The sequence below is a fragment of the Malurus melanocephalus genome, unplaced genomic scaffold (assembly GCF_030028575.1).
Source record: "Malurus melanocephalus ecotype Western Australia unplaced genomic scaffold, MMel_1.1 scaffold_0, whole genome shotgun sequence".
NCBI lineage: Eukaryota > Metazoa > Chordata > Aves > Passeriformes > Maluridae > Malurus > Malurus melanocephalus.
Window position 1 is genome coordinate 6,489,379 of NW_026623232.1, and position 13,712 is coordinate 6,503,090.

The window sequence follows — 13,712 nt, forward strand, 5'->3', positions numbered from 1 at the left end:
TTAAAATTGCATTAAAAAGCAGATAGGAAGGTCTGAGTCTTAAAAAGAACTAGCATAAAAGCTAGTGCTTTTCTTTGCTTCAATGTATTTATCTCTGGGTGACAGAGATAGTCACTGATTAATTTTTTAGGTACTTAATTTACAACTTCATTGCTTCTATCGGCAAGTCATTCTGTTCCTTACAGATGCTAGTTTAGGACTGGAGAACCACAATCCACAGGCACTTGAGAGGGCAGTTTTGAAAGAATGGGGATGTTGGGCTCAGTCACTACTTACTGCTGGGAGGAGACCCAGTTGGGAGCTGCTAGATATTCTAAGCAAATATTRCCCCCAATTGTTTCACTCTAAGATCTGAGATACGAGAAAATGTTCAGTACCACTCATAAATGCAGATTCTTCTGCAGCTGAGGGGATGCAAACAGGCAAAAGGAGAACACAGGACTACAGCAAGCTGTAGGTGTTGCCTGAGGGAGCTGCCAGTTCCTGACCACTGAACCAATTTTTGCTGTAGGTGATTACCTTGAAAAAGTTGCAGGTAGGTATTCTCATTCATACTTTYTACTGCATTTCAGTTGAGCTTTACAAGCCCAACAGGATTTATCACATAGCAATTATGTGTATTTTGCTAACACTCTGCCCAATGATTTCAAAATACTTTTATGAACATCACTCCTACAGCTTAAGCCAAGCTTCACCAAAAGCTTAAACCATTTAAGCTTAACCAAGCTTAAAATTCTGACATACAGGGATTTTAAAGGAAACAGAGTAAACTCTGCAACAAAATGCTAATAGAGTTCATCTCCTGAGTCCCAGTCCTGAACTTAAGCTGCTTTTCCTTTTAAACTTTTCTCCTCCCGTTTATTTATTACAGCAAGAAGGACTACATTTATTCTGCACAAGTTTATTAACCCAAATACAGACAAGTGACTTCCAATATTACACCGTTTTCCATTCCATATGGAGATTGCCTGTCCAGTCCATGCCAGTACGATCTCTCGGTCTCAGCTGACTGTGTTTGGTTTATGTCTTTTGGCTTTGCTGTTCTCATGATGACTRTCTTCAGACAGTGCTTGGCCCTTTCCATTTGTCCCAGATTCCTCTGGAAATTTCTGACCCTCAGCCAACACCTGTCGAATAGTCATGTTGATGCGGGAGGACTGCAGATACTTGGCACACACTTGCCAATCCTCATCAGAGCTGTGCTCAATGACTGAGCCAACAGGAAGGTCAGAAGGAAGAGCTTGGTCGAGGCACGAAGGCAGAGCTGTCCCCTCAGGGTTGGGGAGGACCCGTGGGACAGCATGGTACAGCAGGCGGCTGAAGCCAGACATCACCATGATATCTCCACTGTGCATGAACATTGCTGTCGGGGCCTCCTCCCGCTTCAGGCCCCCAAGCAAAAATATTGAGGATTGTCCAAAACTACAGATGGTGTAAGGATGGAGAGAGAAAACAATTTCAGGTAGGGAACAATTTTCTGTACAGTAAGAAAACATCGGTAGTTAAATTCCTTTATAAAAAGTATTCCAAGTAATCACAAAAACCAGATGGACTCCTAAGAACCAACTTTTCAGTGGCAACATGGAAAACAGACTAAGAGATCTGGTTCAAGATAGGTACAGCGTGAGCAATTGCCCTGACAGGTTTGAAGCTCTGCTGAGGTACTTTTTTAGTACCCAACCAACCCTCTGCTACTTTAGAACAGAACTGTGTAGTGCACTCCAGGCACTACATCCATGCTATTCAAGCAACCCTTAAGGAAAACCTATGTCTTTGACCTACAGCCTTCTGCTGTTCAAATCTTCTGAGAGTGAAGATTATATACTCAATTAGCAAATTATATTATACTGCCTACCTATAACCATATGCAACCCTARAAAAAAGCCACCAATCTTTCGATAGCACTCAAGTGTGCTTTCCTTCACTCACCTGAATGACAACAGGGGCCGAGAATGGTCTAGTTCAGACTCATCCACATGAATTCCCAGTGAAGAATCAAAATGATAGTAGTTCAAGATACCTGCTTGGGCTTGGAAACCCCGGAAACCACAGGCTGCAGCTACTTGTTCTGATAGGAATGCAAGGTCTGAGGGGAAAGGAGTGTGGTGATTTGCTGAGTACTTCTGGAAAGAGGAGAGGGGGGAGAAAAAAAAAAAAAAAGAAAGCCACACCCAACACATCAGAGCAGCAAATACACTTGGAAACAAACACTGAAAAACAACTCAAAAGTCTGGCTGATAGTCATGGAGRAGGACATCACATTTGCCTAGAAAATGACTACAACACAGGCAGAACCACAGCAAGTTTACCTCCTACCATTAAGTTCATGGCCTATGCTAAGACTGCCAGAAATTCAATTAAYTGTGGAGTTAATCATTATATCTAGACGCTAAACTTGAAATCAGTAAGATTAGTACCAACACCCTCAGGATCTTCTCAGTSACAGCCTGAAGCTGCCAATGGAAAGACAGTTCTGTAGCTTATCAACAGAACTCCAAAACAAGCATCCTTGTTCCTTCATGAATAAGAAACAGGAAACAATTGAAAACCTCATTCTTCTCTCTCCTATGAGTGATCCTGAGAGGACTGGGAGAGACTAACCAAAGTTTTACTAAGGTCATCCAGTMACAGGTTGATCTGGTAAATAAAAGGCTGCAAGCAATTTTTATTATCTGCAATGAATAGATAAGGTGCATATTCACTCTGCCAGTCTTTATCAGCCTCCATCTGTCCCAGTCTGATGAAAAMAAGTTTATTTTGATCAAGATCCTCAAAACAGCTGTTAGTTGGTAAGAATGCACTATACTGGTTCAGACTCATTTAAGTTCAAAATCACATGAGCAGCAATCTCTTCTTGCTCCTGCTCACCCCTCCAAAGAAGAGTAGTCTCCCAAAAGTCATGGTCAGCTTAAGTAGTTAACAATGCTTTTGTAATAATCCCTTTTGGTATGCCCCCTTACTCTGAAATAGTTACAGGTCTAGAGGTGAGTGTATGCTATCATGTTAATTTTCAAAGGAAAGAGTGTGCCAATGGACTTTTGCTGTTAAACTCCTCACAGTAAACCAATACAAATTTAAATGTTCTTAAATGCACAGTTTGTTACTGCCTTTCCTCAAGACTGTCTTGTAGGATCATTATTATTTTATTCTGTTTGCCATTCTGAGTGCTTATGGCTAAGAAAACTGGAGAAGAATTGAATCTCAATACCTTAGTATCCCAGTTATAATGGTAACCAAGGGTCACCCAGCGCAGTTTCTCCAATAAGCTCCTGGGCTCCCATTTATTGGAACCTTTCCTTCTACAAAGATAAAACATAAAGAAAAATAGGRTGTGTGTTAATTTCTGAGGGGTCTTCTGGTAGTGCAGCATACAGTAACGAGATTCACTCATCTACATGACAGCCTATTAAAACCAGTCAATGCTATTAAAACCAATCAATGCTAAACATTTATTTTCAGTGCCAATACTTTCCTCCTCCAAAGACCTTGAAAATGTAGTTCATGCAATGTGTGCAAGCCATGGGGCCTATTGTCAATTGTTATAATTTTGAAAGCTTGTATTTTCAACATGGTACCTAAGAGATTATCGGATGGAATCAACTCAATGAGCTGTGCAGATTTAGAAATTAGAATTAAATGGGTCCTATTTGAGCACCTGAAAGTGAAAAGCCAGAATCTGAAGATCTGAAAGCTGCAAATGCAAGGAAAAAATATTCTAGGCACTTAATAGAAWATTACAAGAAAGGAAAATTAATTGCCTGATAGTGAAGCATATCCTGCTGCCTAATATTGCAAAGTATGGTTAGTTGTGGTACTTTGATAGGAAGTCTCTAGGACAGACTGACTTGAAATTYAGTTAAAAGCAAGACTGCTCTAGCTATGGCCATGGCATCAAGAAGTCTAGACTGCAGATGTTCCCTTATCCAGACTGCTATGCAGGACAAAGAACTTTCTTCTCACATGACAGCCTTAAAGTAGAGGGACTGAGTTRTCTGAAGCCACACACCAACTTATTATTCCTACTTGAAGGTGATGAAAGCAGGCAGAGGCTTCAAGGAGGGGCTTTTAGCATGGACTATGGAACAGTCCTCCAAAAGTTACAAATTATAAGGAACTACATCAGATAGAAATATTTTAGTGGCAAGTACATAAAGGATGGTACATATCTATGTTCTAGCCTACTCATTCCAGCAATTTCAGCTTATTTTTCCCAAGCCAAGTCACCTGTTATCGCAAAGAAAGAAAAAGAGAGAAAAGGGAAACAAACAGTACCACCCGATAGTTGGGTGTCGTTTATAGCCTCATTAGTTCAGCATGCCATTTTTAATTAATGAAGATTCATATTTGTGCTGCTATGGTCAAGTCTGAGCCAAACATCTGCGTTTAATATGCATTTCTACCTGGATATGCAGCTTGTTCTAGCCCTTCAACAATGCCATACTGATAGCTGCTAAGATAAACCAGGAGAAGGAGTAAAAGGCCAGTTTCTTTACCTTTAGTAATTTTTCTTAGCTCACTGACTATTGAAAGGAGTCTTTCCAGTTTCCATCTGTCACAGAATAACAGCAATTGCAATTACTATAAACACCAACACAGTAACTATCAAATACATGCTGCTTGGAATAATTTGTGTATCTTATAAGCAGGTAACACAGCATTTAGAAAAGGGAGAGCCCACAACTTGTTCCTGTACATCTTTCAATTGACAAAGGACAATGTTMATAATTAAACATTTTTAGCATGTGCCTTTTGAAAGTGCCCTTCTTTCGCTACAGTGCTAGAGTGTCTGCAAAACAGCAGGAACCCAAATGTGTGTGGGAAGTCCTTATTCCCAGAACTTGGTATTTTGCATGTTATTTCATGTGTGATTGCTAAGAAGGGGAAGGTCTGAGTTCTGCGTTTGGAAAGAATGAGGTCCAACAAGAAAGCATGGAAAAGGTCTGGTATAACTATATTAGAACAAGACAGGGCAGCATGGGAGCTTTGGTCTGAAGATCCCTTGTTTCTTCATTCACTGGTAATAACTGCATCTATGAAACCCCTCCAGCCTTTTCCTTATACACAAGGATGGACATATCTATATATCTCCCTTGCAGAAATTCTCTATCCCCTTTTATGCTTTCAGCTGTCGCCAGCAACAGAGAAAATACCCAAAGTCYACTTTTGTGATGAAAGCATAGCATATATGTCTAGGAGCTGTCCTACCTTGTGATTCCTGCATCTTGAAAAGAGCATATAAACCAAGCACATGCATRCATCATCCTGATGGCTTTAAAAAGCATTAAAGTTGTCACCCATTGAGAAGTAAACCTCTTTTTAGTTAAGTACTGTTTCTCACYTCCCTGAGAGGCTTTCAGTCTAGATACTAGAGAGCTGGCTAGTTTGATCTGCTGCCCCTAGGTATAAGCAAAAATACAGCAGTTTGCTCACTTGAAGACTCAGGCAAGTGCTTAATAAAACTGCCAGTGTTACTGCCAACCATCACTCTTCTAAACACTGTTTTCAACTGAACTGGATTCAGCTGCAAATTAACCTCTGTTCTGATCATTCTCTGCACGCAGGAGGTCCTGCTGGGAGAGGTCTGACAAGCTGCCTTTTTTCAGCCATTGGGCACAATTCACAATCCTTTCAAAGAAGAGTTTTTCATCCTTGATAGAACATGAAAATGGTGTCTACCATTTCTGTATTTTTGTAACTAAATTTTTGTAACTAATTCTGACTGAGACTGGAAAACACAAGTGAGGCCATAACTTCTCTCCAGGGTTCAAATACTTAGAAGTCTGAATCTTGCTTTTGCCATTCAGTATTTTGTAGATGTAAAAGTTTTTTTGAAGAAAAGTCTCAGCATGTCAATCTCGCTAAAAAAGACTAAGAGAAGMTGAGCATTATATGGAACGCTGGTCGCACCATCACATGAAACAGTCATTATGAAAAATGAGCAGTGAAATCAGTAAGATAATGATAAATATCCAAAGAGCTAAATGGTTATGTACTGTAAACAGTCTGTCTTATACATATTTTCACAGCTGACTTTATTAAAGTTCAAGCTTTAAAAGAATTTTTCTTTTTTAAAACTTTCTAWTTGACTTAAAAACTGGGACAAATTCTCCATTAAATTCCAAATCCGGTAGAGGAAAGGCAGCTGCATCAGCCACAAAATTCTAAACCTGTGGGAATYTTTCAGATTAAACAGGATTGCCATTAAAATGGTACATTTACTTCAATGTCATGCTGAATTAAGAAGAACCACAAACAAAACAAACCAAAAKAAATATTTCAGAAAATAAGAACATAGAAACTGGTAGATTGAAAAGWTCAAAAGAGTATAGCCAACAGCTTTTCAATCACAGTGTGCTGGGTCTAAGAGCTGACTGGGAAGAAGTGCTACCATTAGTTGGGAGTTTTGGAAAGGATCCCTTTTACCTCAGGAAAACTGAGGCCTAGAGGGACTTCATAGTTTCATTTGTAGCTGATCTTAGCAAGCTTCCAAGCACCACATCAGCCAGGGTCACTATTTAACATTTCACTGATGGCTTTAGAACAATATGCTACTAGAAAATCCCAGAGCATGAAAAGACASCATTAACAAAGATGCACATGAAGCCATGGAATATCCATCTTTAACTTGAGGTGTCTGACACCATCTGTGTTTAGCCAGCATGCACACATCTTCTTCAGCTTCTAAGTCCCGCTCAATTTTCTCAGACCTTCTCAGAAGTGAGATCTGGCTCCACTAGTTTTGACCACAATTAGGTTATGGTAGACTTACTTCAGCTGCTCCTTGCTCTGTCCCCACAGGTCAATGGTCTTCTCAGGAGCCATGTGCAGGTCCAGGTTGCAGACATTGGGTTTCTCAGGGTATAGCTTGAGACACTGCTTCACCCAGTGACGCTGGCAGCCCGGAAGGAAAGGGTTGGGTATGAAAATAAACCCTGACCAAAAAGAAAAAATAAGAGGATGGAGAGAAAGTATGATTAGGTGTTTCCCTGTTTTTTTTTCTAGAGCAAAAGACAGGAGTCAGAGGTAGTGAAAAAAACACCTTAGACATACAATCATTGACTGTGCATATAAGCTGATGAAATCTATTATAGTTAAAAATTACTAGTTTTTTTCAGAGAAAACAAATGGTGGTGCAAGGTAGAAGGCAGACAGGACAGCCAACACTGGTCCAAATAAAAAATTGCAATAAAGGACAGATCYATGTAAGGCATACTAATTAAAGAAGATAAAGGAGTAAGAACATGGAAATCCAATTGCTTTGGAGTAAATTTAATTTTTTGAATTATGCAGCATGATTTTTCTCATAAGCCCTACAAAGTTAAAGTAATTCTGRCCTAGTTTTTCTAGACTTCAAACTAACTTCATCCCTGTCTCTGAAATCATACTATCTTCCTATTGCTACTTCAGAAAGTAGTCCCTGGACTGAGCAAGTGTCTAGTAATGTGAAATGTCCTCTCCTTTGCTTCATGCTTACTTCCAGAACAGTCTGGTTGTATCCATAGTTGCATTTTGRTATGGCGACACTAAGAAAGGGACATGAAAGTAAAATTATATCCCAAACCACTTGCTGTAGACTGCAAATACTTTGCAAGCATTGTTAATTAACAAAACAAAATAAACATGCAGCTATTCTGCACATTCATTTAGCCAGGCACCTCAGGCAGGGTTCAAGCAGCAGCCCAAATGAGAGATGCTATTACTCTGTACTCTACCTACTCTGAGAATCAAGTCACTCTCTCAAAGACTGCCAATTCAGTAAGACTCACCAACAAAAAATCCACATGTGAAGAGCGATAAGGGTATAGGAGGAACAAAGGAAAGGGAGGTTTTTAGGTTTTGGCTTACTGTGTCTTTTTGAACTTCTCAGATCAAGTTAACAGAGACAAAAATAGATGAAAAAAGAAGCAGCAAAACTAGGAAGTCTCAGTAGGACGCAAACTTGCCTTGTGGCCTTATGAAAGTGGTAATAAAACCACAAAAAGAGCGACCTGCTAGTACATCTCACAGACTCAAGATTAACATAACTGCTTAAAAAAAGCCTTCCATGTATTAATAACACATGGTCATTCACTTCACTCCCCCCACTTTCAGACTACAGTAGCCTTCTGATAGGTTTGTCTACAATAAGTTTCTTTGCCAAAAGCATTACATTTACTTTCYATTGGCTTCTGCATAGAACAGAATAATATTGCCTTTCTTGTCTACAGTTTTTGATGTGGGGTTCTTGAAGCACTTTATTACATTCATGAAATTACACTCTACTATGCGTGTATTATCCTCAGGTACTAATGAAGGAACTGAAGCCTGGAGGGCTAGATACAAGCAGAGATGAGAACAAGAATCCAGATTTTATGGCTTTTATATCTCAAGCTTAGAACATGTTCATGTCTCTCCACACATTTCGTTGACCTAGGTAATCCTAAGAATCTAGATTGACTAGATTACAAAAGCAGTAACAACTAAAAAGTGGGCTACTACTATTACGTAGAAACTGAATTTCTAACAGTTGCAGAGTTTTACTACAAAATTCTATGCAAACAAGACTAATGGTGCTAGAAATCAGTGACTTGCACACATAGGAGGGAGATGAGTAAGAAATAAGAAACATAATTTCTGTAGCAATCTTTCTGAACTGAGTGAAAAACTGCACAGACAAACTTTGAGGACGACATAATTTAACTTCTTGGCCTTGAAATATGTGGGGGGAAAGGTGAAAATAATTATTCTTTGCAAATCTGTACACTAAAGAAAACTGCTTTGAGGAAGCAGATACCATTCTCTTACTGCAGCATTATCTTGCTACATACTAGGAATCAATTTGCACCTAATGAAAGTGGTCTCCAACCTCACTCAAAGGAAGGATAAAACATGCAGATGTCTAAAAATAAGAGAAACCTCTCATAAAAAAGAAAGTGTGTCRGTTACAAAGACCAAAGACTTCATCACCTGCTTCTCACAGAACTCAGGACACCATAATAGAAATTCACCCACTTTCCTTAGTCTTTTATTTCATTGCTCACTGTGGGACAAAAACAAACTATTCCCTTTCCATTTGCTCMTAGGCAACCAAAAGAAATTCTTACTTCACTTAGAAGGCTATTGGACAGCTGGTTACACATCTCTTAATGTTTTAGGATGTCCAGATAAAGGTAGCTGGAAAATGATAAAATATTATTCTCATCAAGTCCACACATGACTTGATTCTAAACAGAACAGATAATTTGTAAATGTATTGGCATTTTATTTTAGTAAAAGGTTTCCTTTGCCAAAGCARAAGAACAATCCAGTTAAGTGGAACACCTGTGATTTCCCACACCCCTCTTCAGGACACATGGTGTATGGAAACAGACAGCATGGAAGGCAAATTTTGTCCAACCAGCCTTACTGCCTGGTACAGTATAATGTCCAGACAAGGKGAAAATAGGGGATGCTATTTACCTTGGATTTAGAAAAGTTTCCCACTTGGTCTCCTGCAGCATCATTAGAGCCAGACTGGGGGCCCATGAATTTTTTTTGCAAATTAACAGGGTAAGCAAAAGGTGGCTGGATCACCAGGCTAAAGGAACAGTGATTTGATGATTCAAAGTCTAAYCACTGGCTGTTATGAGCTGCATTCCTTGATCCTGGATCAAAGACCAATAACTACATCTACATCAACAACCTGGATGATGGGATGTTCATCCTCATTTCACTTACAGATTACACTAGATTRGGGCAGTAGTGGATATGCTGGAGGCTTCTGCTGCCACTGAAAGGGGACTTTGACAAATGAAGGAACAGGCTAATGAGAACCTCAGGAAGTTCAGCAGTGGTAATTCTGGGGCATGCAACCCCATGGCCCAAGAGCAACTCCAAACCAAGACCAGGCTGCCTTGAGGACAAATGGTGTGAGCAGCATTTTGAGCCCTCACCAGTGAGGGCTGGTGACACATCCTGGTATTGGTGAGCCCTACCTACAGGCATGAGAGAGGAGGGGAGCCAGATTCTTCTCAGATATGCATAACAAGATTATGAGGCAACAGTCTCAAATTACAGTAAGACAAATTTTTATTAGATGTGAGGTTTAAGAAAAAAAAGTGGTCAAACATTGGTACAGGTGCCCGGAGAGGATGTGTAATCTCTATCCTTAGAGACTTCCAGAATTTACCCATACAAAGCTCTCAGCATTCTGGTCTAACTTGCAGCTTCATCCTGCTTTAAACAGGGTGTTGGCCTAGACCTCTGTAGGTGCCTTCCAACCTAATATTTCTCTGTGACTCTACCAGGCAAACTGAAAACCTAAACCACATTTCCATTTCTGAAATAAACTTGCCTGATGAAAGTACTCTGTGTATTTAATAAGCCAGAAGGCTTTTACTCACTTACTATGCTCACTGTCCTACACTGACAAGTAGATGCCACACTTCAATTCTGAAACTACTGCATTTCAGCCAAATACATATAGTGCATGATATATATTAAGGAAAAATAGATTCTACAAAAATAAAATCTTTGCCAAAGGCAATAGGAATCCATTCTYGTGAGCTATGGTCTGGTTGATCTCACTGTGAAATAACTGGTCCTTCTCACCTTCATATACATTGCTGCATCCCACCCACTAGCTGATTTGCTCATYGTCCTGCACTTACAAAAACATTAAATTACACTTAGGCAAACCAAAATAGCTTTTTCAGGCAGAAATATAAGATTGAAGATGCATGAATTCAAAGCAACAAGGTTGTGTATCATTTTTCTTGAAATCAGAAGCACCCACCTGGGTACCCACTGAGGCCATAGGCCTTCCACTGGCTAACTGGCTGTAATCCTGCTCTGTAGGCATCTTGATCACTGACTGAAGAAATACTGAGCTGTGATCTCACCACCTGGCAAAAGAAAACAGATCTGGTTTAAAAMAAAGTAATAAACACAAAACTTATCCAAAAATAGCACCTATAAGGAAGAGTGCTACCACATTTGAAGGTAACTCTTGTAAAAATGCTAACCATAAAACTACCGTCTGAACAGCTGTGACAAGGGCAGAGCAAACAGAGCCAGTACATATTCAACGTAAGAATCAAAAGATCTACAGGTTTTACTTCAGGATATGGAGAGATGTTCCCCCCTCAAAAAAAATCCCTCAACAATATATACTGAAGAGAAAAAAAATCATCATTATTTGTCCATTTCCACAGTACAGCCGCATCATTATAAAACATTCTGGTAATTATAAACCTCCATTAGAGAGCTATATACTCATAACAATACTTTCAAAGATGATTCCAAATATAAGTTGCTCATGATCCTATAGGGAAGATGACTATTCTCATCTCTAATTTACAGAAGGATAAACAGTAAAGCAATGAAGCAGCTGAAGCTGTCAGATGTGAAGGACTGCAGAAACCCTGTCAATTCTGAATACCACCCTGCCACTTCTGTTCCCAACAGCAGGATCAACAGTTCAAGGTTTGACAACATATATTTTCTTGGCATACTCTCTTGGGTTGCAATAACACATGTATTTAAGCCAACATTTGCTGAAAAACCCCACCAGACTCATTCTACTGYGTTCCCACTCTCTTCGTCCCTTAGGACAGGAAACTGTCTTGAGGAGGGCTGGGTAGAGGCAGGTTGGTTTTATTCTGGCTTAGGTCCCCAGTCCAGCTCTCCATGTAGTAGTGGAAAAGCACAGGTTCATGTAAGGAGATGGTCACGCACAACTGGAATAAACAGGCACAAACTGCAAGACTCTGTCTATGACAACTTAAAGTGTATACTAAATTAAGGCTTTTACACACAGCCTCTGTAGTGGTGCATGTGTAAATCGGTCTCTCTGCATGTGACTGTTAACAGCTCTGGTTAACGTTTTCTGAGCAACAGGACTAAATTATATACACAGAATTTCTAAGAAATTCTGAACTACAGCTGGAAAGCACCTTCTAGCAATGTAGTCAGTTTTACCCATTGTTCAGCTCTCTGTCAAAAGCAGCTTTGTGAGTGCCAGCCGTGACGAGCTTACTTCACAGTCCTGTCCACAGAGTGTCCCCAGGAAGGCTCATCCTCTAAGACTGCCACCTCAAACTGCTTTCACACCAGCTGTTTCCTGGGCTTCTGGAAAACCGGAGATGCTTCTATGCTGAAGAATTACATGTGCTGAATCAGTTAAATAAGCCCGGTAACAGGGCAGATGGGGTATGTCACACTTCACTGAAAAGCTCAATTGCTTGAAGCAGTTTTCTGAGAAAAAAGAGGCAATATTATCTGGGCCAATCTGCTTGGCCTGAAGCTCTTAAAAGAGAAAAGCCAGATGTTTTTAACCTGGGGGAAAGAGGAGTAAAATATGTGTTCACTAGTAAACTATCACCTGATCTTAGAAGGTAACAGGCACAAAAAGAATATCAAAAGAGAAGACAGATCCTTGTGATGTTCTCAAATACTTTGAATTTGTCCAAAGAGCCATAATCCTGTAATCCTTTATCAAACACAGGACAGCTGTGAAAGAAAGGCTGAAATGTTAACAACTTCCTTGGTTAATTCTAATGCCTCTAACAATTTCATTTGGGCTAGGTTTTGTGATCCATTAGCAACAGCAAAATTATAGTCCCAAAAAAAAATAAGTAACAGTACACTAAAACGCAAAGACTAAGCATTAGAACTATGAGAAATTGGGCAAAGTTGCATTTTAACTATATTTCCCGCTCCTTTTTTTGACTTCGGTTCGTAAGTAGAAAATCCCTGGTTAACAACACTTCAGCAGACATCTGGCATCCTTTTGGGAGCTGACAAAACAGAAGACAAGTTTTAAGGATCATTTCTTCATCACTTAAGACAATGTAAACTAGTATGATGGCTACTACTTTCAATTGTGCTGATGTGTCCCCGAACTCACTTCAAGAGCTGAACTCACCCTGATGACCAAGCCAAGGATTAATTATACAGGAGCAAGAAAGAATAAATGTGACCAGGGCAAAGACAGCACAGCAAGGGAAAGCTGATCCCAGCTCACCCAGGTATTTCAGTGCTAAGACAAGGGCAGGCCCAGGAAACAGTGTCAGCTCCGGGAGTGAAACTTGGGTTTCTTCTGTCTATAGGTTCCACTGCTTAAGTAATGCGTGGCTCTATTAGAGATTCTGGAGAACCCCTATTGCAGTGTAGGGAGTTAGTTAAACATTATGAAAGCAAACATAAGCCAAAGTAGTAAATCTATCTGTGAGTAGGCATCACGCTGGTCAGGGGCGGCTGCACGGCACTCGGTGCCCTGGGACAGCGTCCGTGGCCCAGGGGGATCCTGGGCGAGCCCAGCTTTGAGKCCCGCGGGCAGCGGAGCTCCGGGCCCTTCCCAGCTGCCCCTCTCGAGTCACACACTCATCACAGGGACTCCTAAAAGGCTCAGCGCTCGACTGCAGACTCCTCTAGCCAGAGACGGAGCGGCACTAGGATTTCGACGTCGGACAGGAAGGGAAACAGCCGGTGGAGAGAACGAGCTACAGCGACACCGCCACAACCCCGAGCTGAGACACTGAGCAGAGGGCGGGACGCGCTTCGAGCTGCTCGTCGCGGGGCAAGGGAAGGAGCAGCCCGGCATTACCTGGCCCCCCGGCGCGGAGAAGTCCACCACGCCCCGCAGGTCGGAAGCGTCGCGCTGCCGGTAGAAGCGAAAGAGCCGGCGRAACGCATCCTCCCCGCCCTCACGGGTCAGGGCCGCCGCCGCCATTTCGGGCCGGCCGAGGCGGGGC

The 13,712-nt window shown here is 41.0% G+C and overlaps 1 protein-coding gene across 1 annotated transcript; it reads right to left on the bottom strand.

Moving 5' to 3' along the window:
- Positions 1–459: 459 nt before the first annotated feature.
- ALKBH1 (alkB homolog 1, histone H2A dioxygenase) lies at positions 460–13,690 on the bottom strand. Its single transcript, XM_057380167.1, has 6 exons — positions 13,565–13,690; positions 10,754–10,862; positions 6,770–6,932; positions 3,209–3,299; positions 1,930–2,123; positions 460–1,422 (listed from the first exon to the last, which is right to left on the bottom strand). Exons 1-6 carry the CDS (start codon positions 13,688–13,690, stop codon positions 1,002–1,004), a joined length of 1,104 nt encoding a protein of 367 aa, XP_057236150.1. The 3' UTR covers positions 460–1,001.
- Positions 13,691–13,712: the final 22 nt, after the last annotated feature.